This window comes from Anser brachyrhynchus, assembly GCF_964034855.1.
Source record: "Anser brachyrhynchus genome assembly, chromosome: 7".
Classification (NCBI taxonomy): Eukaryota; Metazoa; Chordata; class Aves; order Anseriformes; family Anatidae; genus Anser; species Anser brachyrhynchus.
Window position 1 is genome coordinate 33,722,763 of NC_137701.1, and position 26,467 is coordinate 33,749,229.

The window sequence follows — 26,467 nt, forward strand, 5'->3', positions numbered from 1 at the left end:
CCCTCCATTGCTCCCGGCAAGTGCGACCTTCCTGCTGCTTGCCCTTGGGGAGCACAAGGAAGCATCACAGTATCACAAAGCCAACAAGTCACAATGCAAAACCTAATGACTTTTTAACAATAACCACTGATCACGTTCATTGGTAATTCCTATATTGTCTAAACATGGCCCAATGCAGAGCAAATAGAGTGAGAAATAGCATTTTATTTTTTTTTTTTTTTTTACTGATTATGATTTCTGTTTGCCTCCAGTCTTCTGCCAGGACAAGGATGATTGATTCACAGAAATCACTAAAACTCAGTTTTTGTCACCCTGGAATGCGGCCACTTCACGGAAGGACTTGAAATTATTTTAAAACTTTTTTCAGTCTTCTGTGTCTAACATATCCTGGATATTGTTTCCTCCCCTCAAATCAGTCCGGGCTTTCTGCAGCTGTGGTCTAAAACCATACTGATAATGAGGAGACTAAATAGAATCAGATACCAGCATGCTATTATCACTGTTTGATGCACAATTGTACAAACTCAGTGCCTTTTGGTGGAAGCAGCCATCTTGGCATGCAAGGGAATGCTCACACCAATGTCAGAGCTGGCTACTAACAGCCCAGAACTTCCAGTAATGGGCACAATGGTCCTCTTCAACAGGCTATTGCCTCGACAGTCATCTGTCTCAGAGGAATTAACATTTTCAGAGAAATAATAACAAAATATTGCCAACTGTTAGACATGTTTCTGTAGGGCTTGCTCAATGTAACTGGAGGTAAAATACAGTTAGACTCCTACAGCTCCACTCCTACTGTCCTTTCATCTTGAGTTCTTGCAATAGCTTTACAACTTCTATGACCATCCCACATTTCTTGCAAACAGATCCCTGTTAATTCTACAGTGCAGAGAAAATTACATATTGCAAAACTTTATACTTCTGTTCAAAATTGGAATGAAGAACAGGGGCAATTATCTCAATGACCACCTCACAATTTCCTTGTCATCATCAGCTATAGGAAACAAGATGAACACAAAATTCTCTTTACTTTTATTCTCTCTTAGAACTTTTTCATCTCACCTGAAAGTATCTGTGCTGAGATGAAAGACTGGACTACTTTCACTGTAGAAACTGTAAACTGTAATTGAGGTTTCATGCGAACACTTTTAATTCCATTCCAGTGCAAAGCCAGACAGGTCAGACAGAACCATGAATAATAATGAAAATAGAATGAAAAAGAAAAATATTCTTGTATGGGGCTCCTACACTGTCACCTAAAAGATGAATAATGTTTGATATGCCCGAAGTTAGAATTTCAGTTACTTATTTCTCATATGAGAAACTGTGACAAAATATTAACTCACAATCAAAATTGGTATTTCAGCTCTATAGACAGTAACAACATTACAGTGTGTTGATGAAATTTAAAGTTGTCTGTGCAGCTATTAGCACATCATATTCATGGTATTCTTTTGAGTTTTCATTGCTGTTTTCCGTCAAGTTTTTGCTTTTTTTTGCATAATAGAATCTACTATTAGTAAATCGCTACTCACATAACAAATGTGAGAAAACTATAATGAGGTTTATGATGAGGTTGAACAAGTTAAAAAAAACAGATTGAAAAAAGGTAAATTATTCAAGTTTCCATTTCTCAGTTTTCATGAGAACATTTAAAATAACAGAGGCACACAAACCAAAGGCTGTAATGGCTGACTACTAGTAGCAGACTACCAAGACACACTGACTGCAACTCTATTACTATAGATTTTATGAATCTATATTTATTTGCAGCTGATAAAGTAATATGGGAATGCTACTAGGCAAAATTTTGATAACTTCATTTGTGTTCAACACCCTCTTATTTCACCTTTATATATAAACGTCTAAGTATATACATGTATCTACCCACCAGACCGTGGAATTTCTTCCCCTATTTGATAGGGAGATTGATGGACTGTCTTGCCTGTTGCCTCTTTGCAGATATGTTCTATGCAGTAATTTTAGGAAAATCATAAAAATAACTGTAGCAATTCTGTATATTTAGAGAACACAAAGATCTCCAAATGGTTTTATCATCATGACATTGATAAGTAATAGCTGTTACCTGAAGAACAACTCGGTTTGGGAAAATTGAACAAACATTAAATAACACTTATCAAGGTTTCTACTTAACTATCACAAAAAGCCAATTCAGCTGTGCTCTGGAATATCTAAATAATATCACATATCCGCAAGCACCCTGACAAAGATATCGATCACTAACACTAATACCAAAGGCTATGTAAGAAATGGTCCAGCAATTCGTGCCACTAAGGGGTTTTGAAGGGTTAACATTGAGGCCTGGGTTTAGGCGCGAAAAGAACAAGGGATTTCTTCGGAGAAAAACTACTGACTTTGCACGGATGTGCAGTAACTTCTGATAGCCGGCCAAGAGACCACCAGATAAGGAGGAAGAATGAGAGCCTTCCTGTCTTCCTGTCTCCCTGGACCACCAGATAAGGAGGAAGAATGAGGGCCTTCCTGTCTCCCTGTTCGAGCAGCCCCTGAGAAAGTAACAGAGACTGATAAGCAGGCGACATCAGATTCGGGAAACCAATTATAATAACCTTGCCTCTTTTAGAAGTAGTAATAAATATGTATTAGCCTAGGAGTATAAAAAAGTAGATGCCTTACGTAACGGGTGTGCGTCCCGGTGGAGCAGAGACTCCCGGCGCACCCAGCGCTGTTTGCTTGCCTCTATTCGTTTAATAAATTGTAAACTCTGATTGTAATCCTATTTGGGACTCAGTCATTTATAACAATTGGGGGCTCGTCCGGGATGGTCTTGGTTCCTGAATTCTGACTTGATCTAGGAGGGGCGCCCCCACCATTTGGTGGCTCCTGTTCGAGTCAGGTCGGGGCTAACACCATCCTGAACCTGAATAAGGGCAAGCAAAGATTTAGATTTTTTTATGAGCTCCCTTTGCCGGCTGCAGCACTATATTTTGCCCGTAATTCTGCGCGCGAAGATCCGAACGAAGACGACGGAGTCGTAAGTATTTAATGTGTATACCGTTCGGTTGGGTGGGTTTCGGTTGCCTGTGTGTGTGAGAGTGTGACTGAGACGGAACGTAGTTCCGAAGCGATTGTGGAGGTCTTCTAACCGCGGTTCCAATCTCCCGCGAGGGACTTGGCCGGTGAAGGACCGAAGCGATTCCTATAGGATTCGTGGGTGGGTGATAGGTCCTAAACCCCCTGCAAGACACTCTCACTAAGGCAACCAAGGGCTGTAGGAATTGCCACAGTAAAATTCCTAGATGGGTCAGACAAAATTGAAGACCCGGGACCAGAGAAAAGGGAGCAAATTACCAGACATACCACCAGAAAGTCCATTAGGGATAATGATTAGAAATTGGAACGATAGGGGCCCCAGAAAAGGAAAAAGCAAAGTAAAAATGATTCAGTATTGTATGATAGAATGGCCAAAGGAGCCTTTAAGACCACATGTCTTTTGGCCTATTTTCGGATCTTTTGAAGACTGGGTTTGCCAGGCTTTAAATCTACATGTTAACTCAAAGGAACCTTTTAGCCAGGAGGAAAGTGATTATGCAGGATTATGGATCAGGATCTCACGTCCTTTTCCAGCCTCAATATTTACACTAAAAGCAGACGAGAAGTTTGACGAAGAAGAGAACAAAAAAATAAAAAAATAAAAAAAAAAGGAAAAAGAAAAAGATGATGAATGGGAGTCATTGGATAACCTACCACCTCTGTATCCTAACAATCCACCCCCGGTGGTGCATCTTGTAATCCTGTTTTGTTCTTAAATGTTTTGACTGTGTCAAGGAGGAAGGTGGGAGCATTATCTAAGTAACAGTTTAAAAGTTTGGGTATATTCGCGGTGGTGTTCGGTCAGTTTCCCAAGTATCGGGGGAGAGGGGCTGACATTATCAAAGTGGTAGAACGGAGAGTCACTTCTTTGGTGGTTCGGGCCTGAGCCCTGGGAATTTGGTAAGAAGGGGGAGAGCGAATTTATTTAGGCCTCAATACCTTTTAAACCCCCATCTTGACGGATACACAGGAGTGATTCCTTGTTTTGTGTAGGCTTACTAACAAAGTGCATGAGAAAAATTAGCATTCGGCTTGAAATTCGGTCTTGTTGAAATGTAAATTTTGTGAAAAAGGTGGTATTGTTTGTCTAGAAGACAGAAGGCTGAGTGCTTCAGGTGTTTTTCCGAAGTCCTGCGGATTTATGATTGGAATGGGGCTCATTAATAATCTGAAATAGTAAAGTTTGTATGTGGAAAGAAGAGTTTAATCCCAGAGAATTGGGACATTTGGGAAGAAGATTAGGAAAAGATAGTAAAAACCTGCAATAAAAAGGTTTGCGTGGAAATTGAAACAAGGGACAGTAACTAATATAAATAAATAAAAGGGAATGGGAAATCAAGGAAAAGGGGAAAATCCAAAAAAAAAAAAAAAAAAAAAAAAAAAAGACGTCCTAAAAAAGAAAAAGCCTCCTTGGGTGCATATTGGCACATTGGAAGGATATTGTTAGAAATGGGGGCACAGAAAGCAAGAGGACTTTCACTAAGTATTGCAATCAATGGTGGCCACTATATAAACTAAATGGCCACTTTATGGATCAATCGACTATAACAGTGTCTTGCAATTAATGTTTTTGAGGAGAGAAGGAAAATAGGATGAAATGTTGTATAGTGATACGTTGTTTCAGCATCTTGGAGGGAAAAGGTTTGGAATTAAGTTGGCCCCTGACTGAGCCTTTGGTGTTGGCATTAGAAAAGTACAGGCTGGAGAAAGATAAAGGAAGTGTTAAAAGGATTGTTGGAGGTGTTAAAGGTTGTGTGGCATGTAGTATTTAACAGAGCTGTTTGAAGTTGAATGAGCAGGGAAAGAGGATGTAGGAATGTTAATAGTTCCGTCTCAACCCGAGGCTGAGATCTCTAAATCGCGGTGTGAGCCCTCTGGGGCAGGGGGACCGTGATGGGTCCGAGAGAGTTGTCGTGGAAACAGAAAAGCAGCTAACTCTTGAAACAACCTGAGTTCCTGTGTGAGCTCAGATTGCCAATGGGACCGCTCAGGGAACTTTCAACGATTGCATTCCCCTGACCGACCCCCTCACTGAGACCCTAATCACCCCGGAAATTATGTAAATACTAAAATCTGGTTAAATTGGCTATTGGGAATTGAGAATCTGTTCCAACAAGGTCCAAAAGAAACCCCTATGGAATTTATGGAATTTTTGAAGTTTTGGACCAACTTTGAAATGCAATGAGAAAAAAAAAAAAAATGGACCTGGCTTAAAAACAAACAAACAAACAAACAAACAAACAGAGGCAACTGGCTAGCCTCTTTCCAGGGCAATCGGCCCCTGATATCAGAAAGAAATTGTCTTAGGCTGCAGGACAAACTTACAACAGTCAGGAATGACGGGGACCTGGGGCATCTACCCTAGCAGGTCCACTAGTTGAAATAAAGCTAGGAAACGAAGACAGAGGCTTGAATTTTTTGTTGGTTATGGGAGCTTCTTTCTCTGTGTTAGTCAGTAAATGTAATAGGAGCAACATATTCAGTGTTAAATAGTTTAAAAGGACGATTAGGAACTAAGACAACTACAATAATTGGATCCACAGGGAAGGAGGAGGAACGGCCATTCTTACGACCCCTTGATTTGCGTTTTGGGGGTGAGGAACTAACCCATAAATTTTAGTATGTACCAGAATGCCCGATGCCACTCTTGGGACGGGATCTATTAGCCAAATTAGATGCAACAATAACCTTTGAGGATGGAGAATTAATAATGAAGGTACCTGAGTCCAAAGTAGGCCAAATCCTAATGATCAAAGATAAACCCTTTGTTAATATTCCAAGAGAAGTAGAAAATGCAGTTATAGCAACAGTACGGGAAACAGATGTACCAGGGAAGTCGAAACTGGCACAACTGGTAAAGGTGGAATTAAAGGAAGGAGCCAAACCTGTTTGAATCAAACAATATCCGCTTAAGATAGAAGCTAGGCACGGGAATGGTGAAAATTATTGACAAATTTCTCAAATATCAGATTCTGGAAGAATGTAAATCGGAATACAATACTCCAATTTTTCCAGTAAAGAAGCCGAATGGCGAGTATAGATCTGTACAAGATCTTAGAGCAATAAATGAAATAACAAAGGATATTCACCCGGTAGTAGCTAATCCTTACACATTGTTAACATCTGTGAAAGAGAAATATAAATGGTTTACCGTGATAGATTTAAAGGATGCCTTCTTTTGCATACCTCTTGATAAAGATAGTAGAAAATTATTTGCCTTCAAATGGGAAAACGTATTGAAGTTTTTGGACCACATATGGTAACAACCGTTTTGGAACAAAGGGGGGGGGCACTGGTTATCACCCAGCTGGATGATGAAATATCAGGCAATCCTAACTGAACAAGATGACATAACCTTGAAAACGACTAACCTGTTATATCCAGCAGTATTTCTAGGAACCGTTCCAGAAGAAGGACCGTTGGAACACAATTGTGTGGAAATAATCGAACATACGCCAGCCACAAAGATTTGAAGGATGTACCCCTTGAAAGGTATTCAGTGGGAATACCACACTCCGTGGCACCCACAAAGCTCAGGGAAAGTAGAAAGGATGAATCAAACAATAAAACAACAATTGGCTAAGTTAATGATCGAGACACAGCTGCCCTGGACGAAATGCTTACCATTGGCACTTTTAAACATAAGAACTAAACCACACAGTGAGACTGGATTATCATCATATGAAATGTTATATGGTATGCCTTATTCTCAAGGGATGCCCCTAGGGAACAATGTAGTTGAGGATCATGGTATCCAGAAATACATAATTACCATTGGAAGGAGATTACAGGAGATAAGAGAAATTGGGATGATGACTCAGACACCACCTTTAGGATTTGCTATTCATAAAATACAACCAGGAGACAAGGTCTTAATAAAAACCTGGAGAGAAGAATCATTGAACCCCCGATGGGAGGGACTGTGCCTTGTTTTACTTACTACTGAAACAGCTGTGAGAACAGCAGAAAGGGGTTGGACCCACGCATCCAGAATAAAAGGACCAATAACTACCGAAGCCTGGAGGGTTGAGTCCACTCCTGGGGAACTGAAACTGAGACTAAAGAGGAACTGATATCCCAGCAATGAGGTTCTGCATGAATTAAGGGCACTGGATAAAGAGGACAAGGCTGAAGGGAGGAAAGGGAGAAGGCAAGACCGGGGTAGGACCCTCCACTGCGGCGTGTATGGTCTACCGAGGGAGGCAACCCCTATGGGTATTGACCACCGAGTGAGAGTGCCTCGACCGGACTTCTCCCACACCAAGATCAGTTTGTCCTGAGAAAAATAACATGAGAACCTTTTAAACCCATAATAAAATTGTGATTAGTTTTTCCAGGAGCTGGATCACCCTGAAGGGCTGAATGGTAACACAAGCTCTGAAAGCGGGCCCAACCCCATGATTGAAGGCGCTTCCCACACTCTCAAGATTGGACGGCGAAAAAGGCTTAAAATATGACAGGTTGCCAAAGAGAACTGAATTGTGACTGTAAGTGGAAACCCAACGTGGGAGCTTGGAAGCGTGCATATATGAGTACAAACGGGGCAGACATTGTAACAGGACCACTCGGTAACAAGGACACTCTGTATTATCACGCCCCAAAGGGTAAAGATGGATGGGATGGTCATTTTCCAAACGGGACGTGGGCCCTAAAGGGACATTATTGGGTGTGTGGCAAACATGCTTACAAGAGGCTACCTGGAAACTGGTCGGGAATATGCTATGGGGGGTACATAAGACCCTTGTTCTTTTTATTGTCACAAACACAAGGAAATCATTTAGGAATAAGATTATATGATGACCTGAACAGAGTAAAACGATCTATTGATACTTCCTTATCCGGGGATAGTGCCCAAAAATGGGGAAAGGATGAATGGCCTCCTGAAAGAATCATACAGCATTATGGGCCAGCCACCTGGAACTCAAATGAGTTGATATCAGGAGCCCGAGAACCTATTTATAATTTGAACCGAATAATTAGGTTGCAAGCTATCCTCGAAGTTGTAACAAATCAAACAGCGACAGCCTTGGATCTTTTGGCTGACCAATCCACTCAAATGAGAAATGCTATATTCCAACATAGAATGGTCTTAGACTATTTACTAGCAGAAGAAGGGGGAGTATGTGGAAAACTGAACGATTCTAATTGTTGTCTACAGATTGATGATAATGGAAAAGTGGTCAAGCAGATAACAAAGGAAATTAGAAAGCTAGCCCACGTCCCAGTACAAACTTGGAAGGGTATGGATTGGGATTTCTTTTCATGGTTGCCTGGTGAACCATGGGTTAAAAGGATGCTGTTTTTATTTTTATGTGGTATAGTGACATTATTGTTTATACCTTGTACGATACCTTGCTTTACGTTGTTGATACGGCGAGTAATAAATAGCACCCAATTTGTGATGACTTCAGTGGAGAGAAAAGGTGACGTGTCGATAATGATGCTTAAGAAGTGGACACCCCGAGAACTGACTGATGAAATCCAATTGTTACTGACAAAGGTTGAAGGAGAGACACGAATTGATGATTAAAAAAAAAAAAAAAGGGAGGAATTGTAAGAAATGGTCCAGCAATTCGTGCCACTAAGGGGTTTTGAAGGGTTAACATTGAGGCCTGGGTTTAGGCGCGAAAAGAACAAGGGATTTCTTCGGAGAAAAACTACTGACTTTGCACGGATGTGCAGTAACTTCTGATAGCCGGCCAAGAGACCACCAGATAAGGAGGAAGAATGAGAGCCTTCCTGTCTTCCTGTCTCCCTGGACCACCAGATAAGGAGGAAGAATGAGGGCCTTCCTGTCTCCCTGTTCGAGCAGCCCCTGAGAAAGTAACAGAGACTGATAAGCAGGCGACATCAGATTCGGGAAACCAATTATAATAACCTTGCCTCTTTTAGAAGTAGTAATAAATATGTATTAGCCTAGGAGTATAAAAAAGTAGATGCCTTACGTAACGGGTGTGCGTCCCGGTGGAGCAGAGACTCCCGGCGCACCCAGCGCTGTTTGCTTGCCTCTATTCGTTTAATAAATTGTAAACTCTGATTGTAATCCTATTTGGGACTCAGTCATTTATAACAGCTACAAGTAATTTAAGTTCAGCTTGTCTTCATTTTGGGTTACAGGACTCATAATTGAGTCTGATCTGTTGTCCTCTACTGCCCTCTAAATATCCTCTGCGTTTCCTGCACATTGCACACATCTCACATAGCAAACTATTTGAAACCATAGCATCTAAAAGGAGTTCTTGTCTGAAAAACAGTTCTGTTATCCAGTAACACCATGTTATTGGTTACACCCTCAGCTGTTAGTAACTGTTTTGGGTACTTTGATTTAACTGGAACAACAGCAGCTGTTCTTAACTACAGAAACTTGACTCCTGCTTGGAGTCTGATCTACAATACATAGGCAATTTATTCTGTACTTTTCATTTGCGGCAGAAGAATCTCTGATCTTCAAAATTCACATTCGCAGGAAGTTAGTAAATGATTAATTGACATACCATCCGTGTTACACAATACAGAAAGTCACATTGCAGAAATGCAGAAGGAATGTTACGGCTGGTGACGGACACAATCACGGTTATAAACAACCTACTAATAGACCCTACAATGGCTTTACAGCAGTTTAAATAGGAACTACAACATTTCAGGGCAGTATTTTTTTTTCTTTACTAGCAGTTTAGTCATAGCCTCTATAAAACATCACACTGTAAATAGAAGATAAATAGAAGAAACCTTCCCAACCCTCTTTCCTACAGAAACTCAGCTTCTGCACTGCCTGCTGGAGAGGCAGCAATGACGGGTACCAAATAGTTAATCATCTTCCCGCAGTTGCTAGGTAACAAACTCTCCCATCCCTGCATCCCTGTCCCAGGGTGTTCAGCCAAAGTCTACCAAAAAATCACTGCTACATCTTAAATTTCATTACTGGAATGCATGTCCCTCTCCTCCTTTCCAGCCACCCCGCCCCCCCAGCATCCAGAGTTGATGCAGAGCAAGTGCCATTTTAGAGAAAAACAGACCTCATCTTTTTGATGTAATCTTGGTTAAACCCTGCTGGCTTTCTCCATTCCTTGTACCCTGAGCTGCAGCCCTGCCTCGTTAGCCTCTGCAGCACCAGCAGTGCTGAGAGCTCCTGGGAGCAGGAGCAGCAGGAGGTGGCCCCGAAATGCACAACACAAAATAACCCCTGGCTGCTACCTGCTGCACCTCTGCCCCAAGTCTTAATTCCCACCTAGTGTCCTCAGCCAGTTTATAACCTAGAGAAAAGCACTTTTCAGTTGTATACTTCTGAATTTATTGCTTTGTTGTAGTTGGTGGTGGTTTTGTGAAATAACTTTCAACCCAATTTGAGAGCTTTTTCTTTTTTTAGGGTAAAAGAAAAAAACACACCAGCACTGCCACAGACCAGAATGAACTCAAAGCACAGGAAACCAACATCATTTCAACAAAAGCTGAATAGGAGTATTAAATAGCTATTTCTGAATCCTATTGTGGAGAAAAGCGAACAATCTGCTACTCGTTTTTGTCAGTAAGTTTTCCACACCAACAATTCAGCTGCTGTATTTCATAACTCTTCCTCTCTTAGGGTGACTTTCAACCCTTTAACAAAAGGCCTTGAGAAGCCCCATGAAGCTCTGGGAGACCTTCATGTGAGGTCTCCCACAGAAGACTAAATTCCACCCACTGGTATTTTTATCTGTTCCAAACTAAGGTATTTCAAAATATGCCGATTCTAAAATGAAAAGCATTATGGCTCTTGAATTTGAATTGCAAGTGTTGTAGAGATAAATAATCATCACATGCATGGCATTAGCATACACAGCAGAATGCTTTTCTTGTTTACTAGGATACAGAAAATCAGCAAATCACGTGGAAGTAAAGCTACTGAATTATTTCAGTCCTATAATGAATGCTGTTGGAGTTAAGTTCGATAGAAACATGTTTTTGTTAGTGGACAGCCCAATGGAAAAGTCAACTATAAAAAAGCAATAGAAAGGACAAATCACTATGGATATCTCATTAACTTCTACAGGATTGAGGTGCATTGCTGTTTTTTAAATTCATAAAAGAAAAAAATATTAGGTAGAGGCTAGTCATGGAGGTTATTAATTTATTATTTTTTAAATTTTGGACAAATTTCCTTAATCCTCTATTACTGTGTGTTCCCAACTTTTTTTGTTTAAATGGAATACAATTTAATTACAAGACTTTAAAAAAAGACAGTTCTTGAAAAATCATAGTTGGCTGGTTAGGTAGATGATACTATGATTAAGCGAGGAAAAGCTAAAAAACTAAGCAAAACACACTATGATTGTTTTTTCGAGTCTGATTAAGAAGCAACCACCACCATCTTTCATGACTTCCCATTTCCTTTGACAAGTCATTGGGCCTTTCTGCTTTAAGCCCTTTTTCTTTATTGTTAGCAGATGCTGACTGAAGGGGATACTTCCCCATGTTCTAATTAAACCATTTTTTAATTCCCACTCTGAGGGCATAAAAGCTTGAGAAACAAAATGATTACTGACTGGTGCAGAAGTTCAATCGATACAGCCCGATTCATTAGTCTTGGTGCTTTATAATCCAAATGTAATACTCCTTCCATATTACAGAGCAAATAAAACAGCCAGTATGTTACTGTCAGGCTACAAGTGCAGCAATACTAATTACTGCTACACTCATTTGGAAAAGGGGTTGTGGGTTTTTTTTGTGCCCATGTTTTCAAAATATTATATATAAGTATGAATGAACTAAGATTTCTATACTGAACAGTCTTGATAACACCTGATTTATTGAGAATTCTCAAAAAAAAATAAAATTTGGAACTTAATGTGGTTTGTTGCATGTTTGGTGGGGTTTGGTTTTGTTGTTTTCTTCTGTTGGAGTTTCTTCTGTTTTTAAAGTACAAAGTTGTCTCTAGGCACAAAGCAGGCAGATAACTGGAAGTGCAAATTGCTGAGGGCAACAAAATGAGCAGAGCACTGCTGCCCACTCTGTGCCAGAGCCTGGAGCACCAGGCTGATGGGTGCTCCTCCTGGGGGCATGGGGTGCCTTGAAGAGCTTGGTGTACCTGATCCATGCAGACCTAACTACCTTAAAGGCAGCTGAGATGCACCCAAATTCCACAGGAATATAGAGAAGTGGGGATAGATATCACCCAAGGGAATGCCGTCTACAAGAGGGAAACACCTGTTTATCTTCTGATGGCAATTAGGACTGTCTGTACAGTTGCTAAAAATATGGCCTCCTTCAGGAGGCAAAGAAGTTGGTTTATATGCGAAATCATTTATCTCAGTGTCTGAGGGGTAGCAGCAGCCCATAACTTCTCACACCTCTTACTAGGAATCAACCGTGTGGATGTCTAATGTTTTCCTGCAACTCCTAAAGGATTTCCCAGAGCTGAAGAAGTCAGTCCTGGTCTTTCCCAAGAGGATGAAGTCCCCCTCCTTTTTTTTTTCTCCCCGAACAGGAGAAGAAACTCATCAGTGGTGCTGATAAGAGGGAAGGAGCAGACACCTTGCCTGCCCAAACTCACCATGGCTTAGTGTAAGGCTAGGGCAGGAAGACCAAGCCAGGAAGAAGACTAATTTTATAAGTTACTGCAAAATAAAAAGTGAAACTTAAAATTACATACATTTTCCTAGCACACATTATATCTGCTGCTCTTCAGTCATTTCAGTAATAGGACTCACTTTGATCCTCACAGCAGAAATACTGTTATTTGTCCTAATGCTAAAAACAAATGCAGTGGACAATTAGATGCAAGTCTTACAGACCTGCAAAAAGGGTCATAGTTTTGAATTATGTACTTTTTTTTTTTAATATCTAATTCTTTTTTTCAAAACAGTCTTCTATGGTTTCAGGCATTGTAGAAGCAGATAGTGAACTTCATTGGCCTAAAATGTTTGCAGCTGAAGGAACCAAACAGGACAATGGACACCAGGACAAAGTATACTAGCCTTGGTATTTTTTTTGTAATTATATTAGAATGGAAGATTGCAGTCAGACTAAAAATCCTGTTTTAATTAGTTCTGTAGGAACAAGTAAAACTGACAAAGGCACATATCTTCTTAACACTAGACCTATTAAAATTATTTTCCCCAAAAGGAATAGACAAGTAATCATACTCAATTTAGCATTTAGAGATAGTTGCTACATACAGGTTTTACATGCATTTTAATATGCGTATAACTACGCATATATATATATATTTATGATGCATGCTTATAAGTCCCAATAGCTACTTGCCAACCTGATCATTATTATTTGCCTAATTTCTTAGGGATGTTAAATGTAAAGTCACTTGGTAACTCTTACTGGTTAAATAATCTTCCTTTTCCAAGCCTCAAGTGCAATACTGATGGTAAAATGCCATTCCCTTTTAAAGATCACATATTGAGAAAGTCACGACAAAAATTGTAATGAATAGCAACAAAATGGTGCAGAAATCAATTTAAGAAGAGGCAGATTAATCAAATTCTGCCATCCGTGTTTCCATGGGTGATACTTAACTCTCCTAGTAGTTTCAGTGCTTTCAGTCAAAGATAGGCATTGTTTCTCCCAACATGTTGATCCCTTTAAAAAATCCATACCCTGAAGGATCCTCAATTTAGCTTTTCAGAAATGGAGGTATCCCTGTTTTGAAAATTCAGGAGAGATGTTGTAGTTTGAGACTTTGGTTTGTTTGCATGTTTTAAGTATTTTTATTTTCATAGACAATCCTTAATAGCAAATTTCAGTGCACATAAAATTTCTGTACTAAAGATACAGAATTTTAAAACAACCGAAATGGAAAATACACCCATACTTTTATATACCTATATATATAGTTTTTGTATATAAGTATACATATATGTTCTCCAGCAAAAGTACACAGTGTACAAGAGAAAAACCATAGCAGGCACCAACATAATGGACAGGGTAACAAACAAGGTAATAGAGGCTGTGGAAAGACTGGGGTAGGCATTTGCATCACATACATGTCATGAACCAATTGTAAAAGAAAACAAGCACTTGAGAGTTACACGCTCAGCCAACAGGCTGTGATATATCGATCAAATTACAGATACAGAAAGTGGGCAATAATGCCACTTTTTGGTTATACACACACTTGCAGAAAAAACATGCAAACAGATGACAAAGAACTCATGGAACAGGATGATATTAAATGAAGAGATGTTGCTAGAGGTGCTACAGGAGTTTGAGAAAATAGATATCCACATGAGAATAGTTTGGGTTTTTTTTCCTATCATTTCTTGATGCTTCAGTCAAGAAGGCACTAACTACCGCTCAGTGTATCAGCAGGTATTTGTGAATCTGATGTGTTTAGATTCCCTGAACTAGTCCCAGTACAAGCAAGTAGTTAGATATCTGCACTTCAAGATTGCCCCATTTAAATCAATGGGACTACTCAGTTAATATTACACCTATCCTTAATGGCTTTTCTGAATCAGGACTTATTGCAGAAAATAAATATCAAGTGATTTCCACATATTTCAGCAGTAGAGTTGGCCAAAAAAAGAGAATTAGAGACTGACCTGAGAAAGTATGTTAGAAAGTACTCTTTCCAGACTATCTAATTTGGACAACATTTATGTGGAAAGGAAGTCCTTATTCTGCTGTGAATGAAGACTCAAACCTTGATCTCCTCTGTAATGTAGATTTCCTAATGAAGTCTGTCTATTTATCATGTACCTTTCACTCATAAGTTTTAATTGAACATTTCATTAACAGGAAAAAAAGGATAGGAATGAACATATTTCTCAGATAGTTTCAGGTTTTAAAAAGTCATTACTTCCTCAGTTGATCAGCTGCAATCAGGTGGCACTTTATTCCTTTGTGCAACTGCTATAACATGTACACTTGAGAGCTAATAGAAAGGAAACGGGTCAAACAACTCTCAGTACATTTCTCTATCTGGAAAGACGCTGTTAACTTCAAAGGAGCTTTCCCACAAGCCTTAAAAGTCTTGTATATTACAGTCTTACAAGTTGTCCAGACAAACATTCAAGAAATTAATCAAATCCCAACAGACATCCAACTATATGAATATTTGAAATGTCTTGGTTAAAGGGTGCTAAAACCTTACATCAATTAACGTAATCGTTAAGTACCAACAGCCTACAGTCTCATCCAGCCACTGAACCCTCCGTTAACATGCTTCTGTAAACCCCGTGTAGCACATTTCTGCTAAGAACACTTACAGTCAATACATGGTCCACATCTGAAAAAAATAAAATGACATACTGCTTTAACTGCAATGGATAAAGGAAACCCACTGCACCAACAACCAAAAACTGAAATAAGACCAACATAGAAAAGTGGTTGAACTACAGAAAGGCTGTTACTAAGACCAAAGCAAAATAATTCCCAAATTTACAATTATGACAACTTTAAAGTAGTCTTAGCACTTAGTTTTGCTTTTTAAAACTACCAGTTGACCTCTGTAAAGTTAATATTTATTCCAGAAAAAGTCACTTGTATCATATTATAAGTACTTAAACGGGTCATATTTCCCTTGCCTGGGACTTTTTCCCAGTAATGTTTGAAGAAAAGTATTTTTGTTGATAAAAATAAAAAGCATGCAGTTCATCAATATTGTTATCATTGATCTTTGTTATTTAAAAAAAAATCAGTATCTGTTTTATGTATCAATCTCTACAGATAAATAAATTTTTGGCTACTCTGCAGCTTTGTTAGTATCTTTTTAACCACTGACAACATTACCAATTTGAGTGATTAATTCTGAATACAAACATTTCTCAAAAAATATGGTTTTAGGAGAAGAAAAAATATGAAAATAACAGGCTATTCTCAGAGTACACCTGGTGAAACCAGCCACCAAAACAATATTCTTTGACCCACTGACATCCTTCTTCAAACTCTCCAGAAGAAGGAGTCAAAAAGGAGCTGTGATTATAGGATACTGCAAGGCTGAACATTATTTGGACTCTTAGATTTTCCCTACTGAAAAAACAAACCAATAAAAAACTCAGTATGTGAAGCCAGGATAAGTTATTGAAAAGGGAATGTACTCTATTTATGCTATTTCTACCTTCACAGTTTCTAAATACTCCCTGGAAGAGAGCTCCAAGGGCATCTATTTATCACAGCGGCCCTGGCAGCATGGCTCTTTCAAAGAATATTTACAGCTGCAGTAATCCATAGACTACATTAAGAAACTCTAATCCAATAATGATTAGCTTCCTTTTTTCTCAGGATCTCCATGGCCAGATGCCACTTCAGCACCTATTTTAATCATTGCTTGCCTGCAATAGACCCTGTATTGCTTGTGTTTCACTAGACCATTCTACTTGGCATTAGGTTAAGGCCACTACTAATTCAGCCACTAATTTTGATTTTTTTTTCATAATGATTTTCCTACTGCCAGTCATGACCTAGCTCTTGAATTCAGGATTCTGCATGACAACCTGCTTTACATTCAGAATAATTCATTTGGTACTGTAGCACTTCAAAATCTGCTTTAAAAAATAAATAAATAAACTCTGCCTTCACTCAGGTTTTGTTTTAGGTCCTCTTCTTTAGGTTTCTTTAAATTACTTACAAGATGGGTAGCTAACAAACTCACTGTAAAAGCAAAAATAATCCCCCCTTCACACCATTTATCTCAATTTGTTCTGGGAAACAGCAAGCAGCATATCTAAAAAAATCAGTATGTTTCTTTTTACTGGTAATCATGATTATAAAAATTATTCTTAACAATGATGCAACTGTCTTCCTCAGAAACGCACACCATTTGTTTGCACATTTATTTTCTTGGGTCTTACCACCTCAGCTACAACACTTACTTACCACCCATTCAGGCATATTTAGAGAATAATAGTACACAAACAAGTATTTACCAAACATGAATATTCAATAAGGTGCTTAGAGATTCTCTAGTTTATTGACTTCGGTCATCAGAAGCAGCATTTCTTCATTTATTTTTTATACACATATACCCAGGTCTTCCTTTTTGTCAGCAACCTATATTACACACATTTTGTAGCATGCATTACTTTGTGGCAATAAATTATTGCTACAAAGACAAGGAAAAACTGAAGGAAATATTTCCTACAAGAGCACAGTAGCATCCCATATTGAAATGTCACCTTAAAAGTGTCAATATATAGATGAGAAACTCTGCACCTAGGCTAGTGCCAAGGACTTTTTTATACCAAGCAAAGAACCTGTGGTGTTACCAACAGGAATTCTGATGAGCCACAGAACCACAATAGGGTCAGAATTCCATGAGATGTATGGGAAGGATTCCGGAGTGATTTCTTCAAATGAAAGCTTAGAAGTTTCTGCGGGCTTCTAAATTTGGAGAGGGCTGGCATTGCAGTGATTCAGAGCTTTGTCTAAGGTTTACCTGGCGGTAAACTTACCAGATCTGCTTGGTCTTGCAGGGATCATCAGTTAAATGATTCTCCAGGGGGCCCCAAACCCCCCAAAGCAGCTGCAATTAGGGGACATGGCGGGAGAAGAATCGGGACAACAGGCTCTTCTTGCAGCTCACCTGGACATAGATTACTGAATTTTGTTACTGAACAGGAGGATCACATTTACATGAAGAATGAGCAAAATTCAGCCTGAAAGATTAATTATAATTATTTCCCCTAGATTTAATCCACTTCTGATCCTTTTAAAGATATTTAAAGGAATTTCTCAGAAAGAGGAATATTAGCACTAAACAAGAAAAAAGCTTATGTGAAAAATATGACCCATCAAGAAGCATTGCATACCTAAAATCAGAATTTAAAATTGAAGGCAAAGAAATGAGAACAAAGAAATGAGAGCTCTGATACTGTAAACATTCTGATCTCTAATGTTGTTCAGTGCTAGTATGGGTATTCACTGAGCATTATAGCATATCAAAACAGTACATGAGGTACACCCTCTAAGTGTAATTTCTGGCTCATTATCAGCTACCTGTGCTCTGAAGATAGTGGTGTGTTTTGAGCCTACTGATAATTGCTTCTGACTTGAATAGGCAGCATCACTTCTGATCAATTCTAATTCTGACATGTACTGATTTGGAAAAAGAAATTTGAAAAAACCTTGCCAACAAAATGGAAATAGTGCACAGTCAGCTTTAGGTTGAGAAGAAATTACTTAAATAGAGGATTATATGTTGTAAAATTGCTCTGTTATAGCAGAAGAATTAATATAATAAGATACACAGGAAGGAAAGCTTTAAGACATTAAAAGACAGCACAAATATACTTGAATTTCAAAGAACTTGAAAGCATACTTGTATGGTAGAAAATAAATCGGATTCCTTTCTATGTAAAGACACTGCTGTAGTTCTGTTGGTCTTTACCCACTTAGAGGGATTTGCATAAAAATTTCATGTATGCAAAATATGAGCATTGTTACTGATGGTCAGCAATATTAGTTCTAGTCACAAATCAAATCATGAAATTGATTTGAGACAGTGCAGCCAATTTAATTAGGGTTTGATTCTGTTAAAATCAATGAGATCCCAAAGCGCTCCAGTCGTAACTGATGTCAAAAGTTGCACATAGGAAGAAATAAATATAAGGATAATTATATCAACTTCAGTGACATCAAAATAGGATTTTACTAGATTAAGTGGGACTTGAACTCAACACCGAATGAGCACCCAAGAACTCAGACAAATGTTATACTGCCCTTACTATATACTGTAACACTATGGTTTTGATTTTGAAATTTGTACTTGCAAGATTCACTCTAATTTTGGTATGTCATACGCACCGCATTAACACCTCTGACTGAAACAGAAAATACCCTTAAAATGGTGAAAAATAGAATACTAAATGTATTGCACGTGAAATGCTTTGTAGTTTGGTTTATCACCCACAAGTAGGGGGAATAAGACAGATCTTTTAGAAACAGTCACAGCAATAAGGAAATCCCTCCATTTCAGGTACTGACTCCAGTAACTTAAACTGACATAAAAATGGAAGAAAGGAAGAGAAGTGGAAGAGCATTATTTATAACACATCTTTATATCTATATCACTGAAAAGTGCAGCAAACAAGGACCTTATTTTACTTTTACTGAAACAGAGAAGCTTTGCCACTTATTTTAATAAGAGCTTGACCAGCATCAAGTCTTGTTTTTTTGAATTATTAAACTGTTGACATATTTCATTTGTTCTCTAACAGCCAGATGTCTACTGTATTGCTGCCTAGCAAGTTCTTGTCTTCTATTTGTGCATTTAACTTCACAGTAATACACAATTGTGTTTACTTTGTTTCTCACCTTCCCAATTTTGTTATTTTATACACTCTGTAGTTTCCCAAGAGCTTCTTCCAACGTAAGTGAATTTAGTTCAAATACTACCTACAAATTTAATAAGTGTATTCTCTATCCCACCATATAACATGCTATGACAATACTGAATAAGTCTGAATCCAAAAATTCCCAGGGGGATCAAAACTGTCAATTGACAACAAACACTGCTAGAATGCTCTTCGTCCTCTTGTGAGATTGCCTTACAGTGATTTCTATCTGGACTGTATCTGCCTTATAACTAATAGCATTGTCATATGGGAAAGTATCAAAGTCCACGTATCACATCACTACTTTTAACTGAACTACAAGTCACAAAGGCAGTTACGTGGGTCTTGTGCCACCTTCTTGAGCCAACACTGTTGACTTTCCTTTTTTATTACCATCTTATTCCCCCAGATTATGAGTTTTAAAAATGCTACAAAGTCTATCTAGACTCTGAATTTAGGACTAACTTGGATGCAATTTCCTGAGGTTTTTATTCTCCATTTCAGATGGATATTGTTTGCCCTTTCTGAATCCTCGGAGACCTCCCTTATCTTCCATGTCACCCAATATAATTGGTAGATAATAAAATTGATTCTAAAATTCTTTTTTCCTTTCTTTTTTCTGTGGAACCCATGAGAACTGCCAATTTAAACTAATTTATTTTACAGAAACACTGTGGTTTCTTTTCCTGTCCCTTTCTATTTCCTTCCCCTTTTTGGAATTAAATTATACGAGCATCTGGTGGTCATAATTAACATTTTTCTATGTAAAGATATCCACTTCAGTCTTGCTCACCCATTTCTTCATTACCTGTTATTGCAGCTCTTCCACTTCTTGTTACAGACCCATAACACAGGATTGAAATTTGTAAGTCAGATGTCTACCTGAGCGTATAGGTATTTTTTCTATAGAATCTGAATGATTAAAAATATTACAGACCAAGCTGATAGGACTGCCTGCTGACACTTGCTCTTATAAAGCCCTGCTTTTGGTTGCTTATTACTTCAAAGGGACTGCCTACACTAAATGTACGCATTGTGTATTCTTCAGGGTGTTTACAGCCTAATTAACAATTTATGTTTCCCAGAAGATGAAGAAAAATTGTTTTGTGCATTACTTTTATATGAAAGCTTAATATCCCTATTCTTAGAGTGGGATCTTGACGCTTTGCAGAAAACAGTGGTCTAGCATGTACCTATTGCTAGAGCCAGGAAACACCATGTGTTTTTTTTTGAGCATGATGGCGGGAGAGGGGGGTTGGAGGCAGTCACCTCATGCTGAAAGAGCCACCCAATCTTAGCACAATAGAGTACATGGGGCAGCTCACAGTGAGACATGTGGCAGACTGTGGCTGCTTCAGCCTCTGCTGGTGCCCACATCTGCAGCCCTAACTGCTGCAGCCATTTTACGTGTTACCACCACTGAGGCAGGGAAGCTGAATTGCACAGACTCTATTTTAATTTCCTCCAGTTAACAGGTTTATGAACTGGCCCAAATTAAAAACCTTTGACAAAAATTCACATTGAAGAATTTCAGTTCTCTCTTATCATCTGGGTCTCCAAATACTTCTCCGAGGGCAAGCACGATGAGCACAAAGGCAAGCCCAAACACCCTGTATCAGCAGGTCTGCTGATGTTGACTCTACATTGCCTGGGCAGAAAGGGGAGCAAACCGATGCTGAGCTCTCTGCACTCCAGACAACTTCCTTTAACCACAGGTCTGGAGTGTGAAAGCTGGAAACACCACATCATTTATGACCCTGAACAGTAACAAATGAACCAAGTCTCCAATAAATGTAGTTCAGACTTTGCATTTTTCAGCAAATAGCTTGTCTCTAAGAAGACGAACAGGTTTATCAGACTCAAAAGTAAGCATATTTTCTAGCTATATCCTCTCTTTCTATTAATACCCATTCCTTTTTGACAATGCAGTAATGGAAATACAGCAGCAGATCTGCAGATTCTTGCTCACAGCACAGACAAGAGAGCTCCTGTTCCCTCACTGTGGATCCCCGAGAGGGTGCGGATCACCAGCAGCAAGCTCCTTGCCAGGAGGCACACAAAGATCCACAAGAGGCTGTATGAATGTAGGTTTACCTGGGATGCTTTGCTACTTCGCATCCTCCCAACTGGGCTGTTGGGCAACGTGATTTTATACATTCTTAAACTAATCCAGAGACCAAACACAAAATGCTGTACTAGGGAACATTACATGTACTCTAACTCTCCCAGGAGGTACTCAGACTGGGAGAAAGACATTTCTTTTTAAGACTAAAACTTTCCTGAAAATTGTCTTATTGTGAATTTTCATTGCAATTCCTTTTCTATAAGAGAGCAGTTATAAGGTAATATACAACTATTGTGGTCTAACAAAGTTCACGCCAAAAGAAAAGAAATAGAAAATGATCTTGCAGGCTGACTTTTGAAACTCACCTGTGGGGATAGGCTAGGGTCCTTTGATTTAATTTCAACTTTGTTGCCTGATTCAGACTGTTAGCTATATGCTGCTGGCTACCAAAACTTAACAAGCTTCTCTGCATCAACAAAATTATGTCTTGTTCTCTGTAGAATCAGATATAATGAAGTTGCTCATTAAAAATAATGAGCTGGTTTAGTAATGAGCCTTGATCTACAGCTTCAGTCTGCAGAATATCTTCTTTTCAATTGTAATGTAATTAGATTCAATTGAGGTACCCAAGCTGGGATATTAAAGGTAACTGCAAAAATCAGACTTAATTATGAAAACGGGATACACTGAGGCTTTCAAAGACTCCCATGTAATACCAATAGCATTGAAATATTGGTAAATATTAGTTAAAATAAATTAATAATGCCAAAACTATTAATAGTCCTTAATTGGTCACAGAATTTGCGTTATAGAACTCAAACCATTATGTTTGCACCCAATTGCCCAAGGACACTTGTTTACATGCATAAAGTGAATGGCTTGAAAGTCAGCAGTGTTCAGTGATTTCCACTGACACCAGTAGGTACTGAGGAAGCCTGACACTGAAAAGCCAGGCTATTGATTTATGCACAGAGCTAAAATAAGTGACTTCTGTTGCCAAATACAGATTTCACAATATTCCAGACATTCCAGACATGAAAGCAAAGACCCAAACACAGGTATCAATGCAACGAGGCAATATCCTATGATGCTGTAAACCAAGTCCGCAGCAGTGTCTTTGTAAGAGGTCATCCATGTAGTGCAGCCAACAAGTGACACTAAATGCACATGAGAGGCTCTAAACTGCTGCTCATCACACTCAGCATTATAAAATCAAAAGGAATTTTGAGTGGCACTGAATATTTAAGAGCAGTCAGCTCTTAAAATAAATAGCCCAGCCTGTCAAGTTACAGCTCCTGCTGACTGCCGAGCACATCTCCACTGACATCCCTTCTGGCAGGGTCTCTAGCCCTGCATCTCTTCTTCCTATTTAGTGGCTGCTCTGCTCACACAAGCACACCCACCTTTGTTTGGCATCCAAACAGTACTGCAATTTGGAGGTTGACTGTTTTCCTTCCTCCCATTGCTTCTTCAGATATACCATCTCTGTACAAAATACCAGGGCTCAGGGCAGCTTTAATGATGTGTTAAAAAGACCTGTGAACCTTACTGTCAAGGTTTGTTTAACACGCAGGGTGATGAATCAGTGCTCCCAGAGATAAAAAGCCTATTGCTAAATAATTGATCACAATAGATTACTACTAAAGTCTCAGCTTTTCTGTTGGGACAGCCAAAACTAAAAATTAGTGCCAAGTGTATTGGTAGATTTGCTATGAAGACATCCACTGACTTTGGAAGAAGCAGGCTGAGGCTATTTTCACATTCAAAGCTCAAGAGGACTGGGAATAGATGCAGCTGTGATAAGGCCAGGAAAAGGCAACGTAACTGGTGTTAAACCACAGTGCACTCCATTTCAGAAGGCACTAACCAAGACACTCAAAAGGACCCTTTACTATGTTCAGGAGAGCCCAGATTAAAGATGTAGAGTACATTTCAGTAACAGTGTCCCCCAGCGGACCCTTCAAGTCCCAAGGGCAGGTACATGCCCTGACCACACCCCAGCTCCCAGGATGGGAAATAGGCCACAAGGTACCCACGATGTGCTCCTGAAATGACCCTGACAGATACAGAAATGAGAAATAGCCTCACTGTACACTGCAAGTCTCCTGATTTTAAGACCAACCTGTCCCACTGCACAAAACCACTACGTAGTTGTGCAATGGATCATTCCTCAGTGCAGAACAAGAAGAGATCCAGGAGCGTGGGGCAATAAAATAAGTGTTTTCTACATGTTTATTACAAACTGAAAAAAAAAGTTCTGTCCTGAAGTGTATTGGTCATTCTTATACCCCATGATGCCGGTATAATCCAGGTAGCGATATTTAGAGGAGAAAAACAAGTAAAAAAAGAGAAAAGCTAGAACAGCCATCTAAGACCATTTCAGTAATTTATTCACCTTTTCCCTGGTTTCCAGATTCTCTTGCAAACTTTCTAAACCTCGCAATCCTCTTTGCATATAAGGATGTAAAATGAGCAGGTGTTCTAGCTAACACTTCCAGTTTTGACAATTTGTATACTTAGAAGTGCTTATCGGGAATATAAGATATTAAGGTCACCAATGAACCCAGACAATCATCTATGTTGTAGCAATGGAAACAGAGGTGAATGTAGGATTGTTGCTTCCTGGTACAAATGCTGCATTAAGTCAGCAATGCTACACAGATTGATACCGTGGGCAAAAATGGAAGCACCCCTACATACTTTTTTTGCATTTTAAAAGGGTGTTTTTCTTTTTTGTGCAGTGGGCTTTAATTATGACCTACAAAATTCACAGTAGTAACAAATACAATTTTATCCCTTCTAATCTTCATTTTTCAGTCCTCTTTTTAATCATTTGCTTCATTGACCACTTACTTGGTTAATTTCACTGAATTATTACATTGAGCCACAGAATATTATACTTTTATCGGTGAGCTTGGAAAGGTAGCTCATTATAGAACTTTAATAACTTTAAAATAGACTTTTGCTTTAGCCAGGAAACCATATAAAAATGTTCTACAACATTTACCATGGATTGGGTGGCAGACCTTGCTTTTTCGTAGTAATTGAAATATTAAATTTTTTTTGAAACAAAAACCAGTGTATTGTTACCATATACATATTCATTACAACATTGAATGAAAAATGCCTCAGATTGTGACACTTGTGTATCCAAAATGTAAATGCACTCCAGGATTGCCATGTTTTCGTGTTTCTCTACTTTTATGTCAGACTATACCTAGCTTAGCTACAGCCCTGAGCATGTTACATGATAGATATGGATTCTACTTCCAGGAGAAGCAGTTGCAGTGTTTCCACGATGCCCGCTGGCACTGCAGGAAGGGGCCGCCAGAGGAAGGCTTGGGTCCGTGGAGTAGCACTGCGGAGAGGACACGGTGCAAAGCAGGGAAGCAACGGGAAGCAGAGACAGGTTCTCGGAGGTTTCAGGGCAGAAAGAAGAGCAGAGATTAAAGGGGCCTGCAAATATTGCAACAAAGAAAGGAACTTTGAGCATCTGAAAGAAAAGCAATATCCATGGGGAAAAAAAAAAGGATCTAGTGAAAGGACATGGAAGAAAAGATTGACAGTGTGTTAAGAAAGACAATTCTGTCTTCCCTTGCAAGGAAATAAACAGCTTCAGGGTACAAAAGCTGCTAACAACTGTTTATGCTACAAGCAGAAGGGAAAGATGAGGCTATGAAGGGAAAAGGAAGAAAACAAGGGGTGAAAGTGTCTTAAAGAACCTTTTCTCAGCAATAATGGAGCAGCCACCATGGGATTGCCAACTGTAGACGAACAGAGGAGTGACACTGTGGAGGGAAAAGCACATGGAAGAAAAAAAATACAGCAACACTGAAGGAGATGTAGAACACACAAGCTTGTTTCCTTCGTCCCCTCCCACTTTCCCCAGAAAACCAGGTATTTGGCAAAGGAACAAAAGTTCAGAAGGAGTTGCATGACTTTGGGTGGACAGTTGTGAAGTGGCACGCCTTGAGGATACAAGATCTCAAACTAGGGAGTTGTTTGCAAGCAAGTGAAAACACAAACTTGCGCACACCCCGCTTCACTGCTCTCACAAACCAACTCCAAGGCTTCCATTCCCATTTCTTTACCTAGTGCAGCAACCCTAGCCTATTGGAAAACTAGGGAAATAGCCTGCCAAGAAGCAGATTTACTAAGACAATCAAAGCAGTTTAATCCCCCCCCTTTCAAGAAATCGTTCATCTCCTCTTGTTCAATTCTCACTGGGGTAAATACCTCTAAGGGACCTGGAGCAACTTGCATGTTTCTAAATTTACCACAGTTGAGTTTTATTAGTCGTCCTCAATTCTTAAACTGCAATTCACGTGTTATCCGTTGAAGAGGTCAGAGTTTTAGAATGTTCAAAAGTGTTTTATATAGCCATAAACTTTGGGTCTTACAAGCATGTGAAACTAATGATAACCATATAAACAGGCTCCAGCGAAACTGCAACTTGAAATGCCCAGGTGTATATTTTATTTTAAAACTTATGTCGTATACATCACACGCATTAGGTGGCTGTAATGAACAGCTGTTAACAAAATTCTACCAGACAAATGGGATTACTAATCACTGTTAGAGTTCATACTAACATTACATATTCCAAATATTGTTAAATACTATGTAGTATATTTCTCAAACTATATATATTAATGGTAGAGAGGACTTGTTGGTTTTGAGTTCTGCACTTAGCATGTCCTAGTCCAGAAAGAAGTGAGGGAGCCATATATATTTTTAATGCTTTTTTTTCCCCCTATCTTACAAACTCCCCAGGTACAGGAAAATAAAAAGTACTAAAACGTCAGGTCATCTTCAAAGAATAAAGGGGGAATTTACAAGATGTTACAGGGCAGGTGCAAAGGTCCCAACAGTAGTTCAAGTTTATTACAGTAAAACCATGCAGCTTAATGCAGTGCTGCGATGGTGGTGGTTCAGGACCTGAAGGCAACATAACTACATTTTCTCACTATTACACTTAAGGTAATTAACCTACCTCCCAGCAAGATTTATCAGCTTAGTCACAGCTTCACTTGGACTGATTTCAGCTCCAAAGGTGGGTTAGTAACCA

The 26,467-nt window shown here is 39.1% G+C and overlaps 2 protein-coding genes across 4 annotated transcripts in view; one reads left to right on the plus strand and one right to left on the minus strand.

The window, feature by feature from the left end:
* Positions 1-26,467, minus strand: part of DPP10 (dipeptidyl peptidase like 10) — a 494,333-nt gene that overhangs the window by 401,298 nt on the left and 66,568 nt on the right. The gene's annotated exons all lie outside the window — the stretch shown is intronic.
* LOC308197963 (endogenous retrovirus group 3 member 1 Env polyprotein-like) lies at positions 2,254-8,661 on the plus strand. 3 transcript variants are annotated; one of them, XM_080599352.1, is made up of 3 exons: positions 2,254-3,013; positions 6,457-6,564; positions 7,401-8,661. In XM_080599352.1, exon 3 carries the CDS (start codon positions 7,526-7,528, stop codon positions 8,600-8,602), a length of 1,077 nt encoding a protein of 358 aa, XP_080455478.1. In that variant the 5' UTR covers positions 2,254-3,013; positions 6,457-6,564; positions 7,401-7,525; the 3' UTR covers positions 8,603-8,661. The 3 variants fall into 3 exon arrangements, with proteins under 3 accessions (XP_080455478.1, XP_080455479.1, XP_080455480.1); XM_080599353.1 differs by having other exon boundaries at positions 6,460-6,564; XM_080599354.1 differs by lacking the exon at positions 6,457-6,564.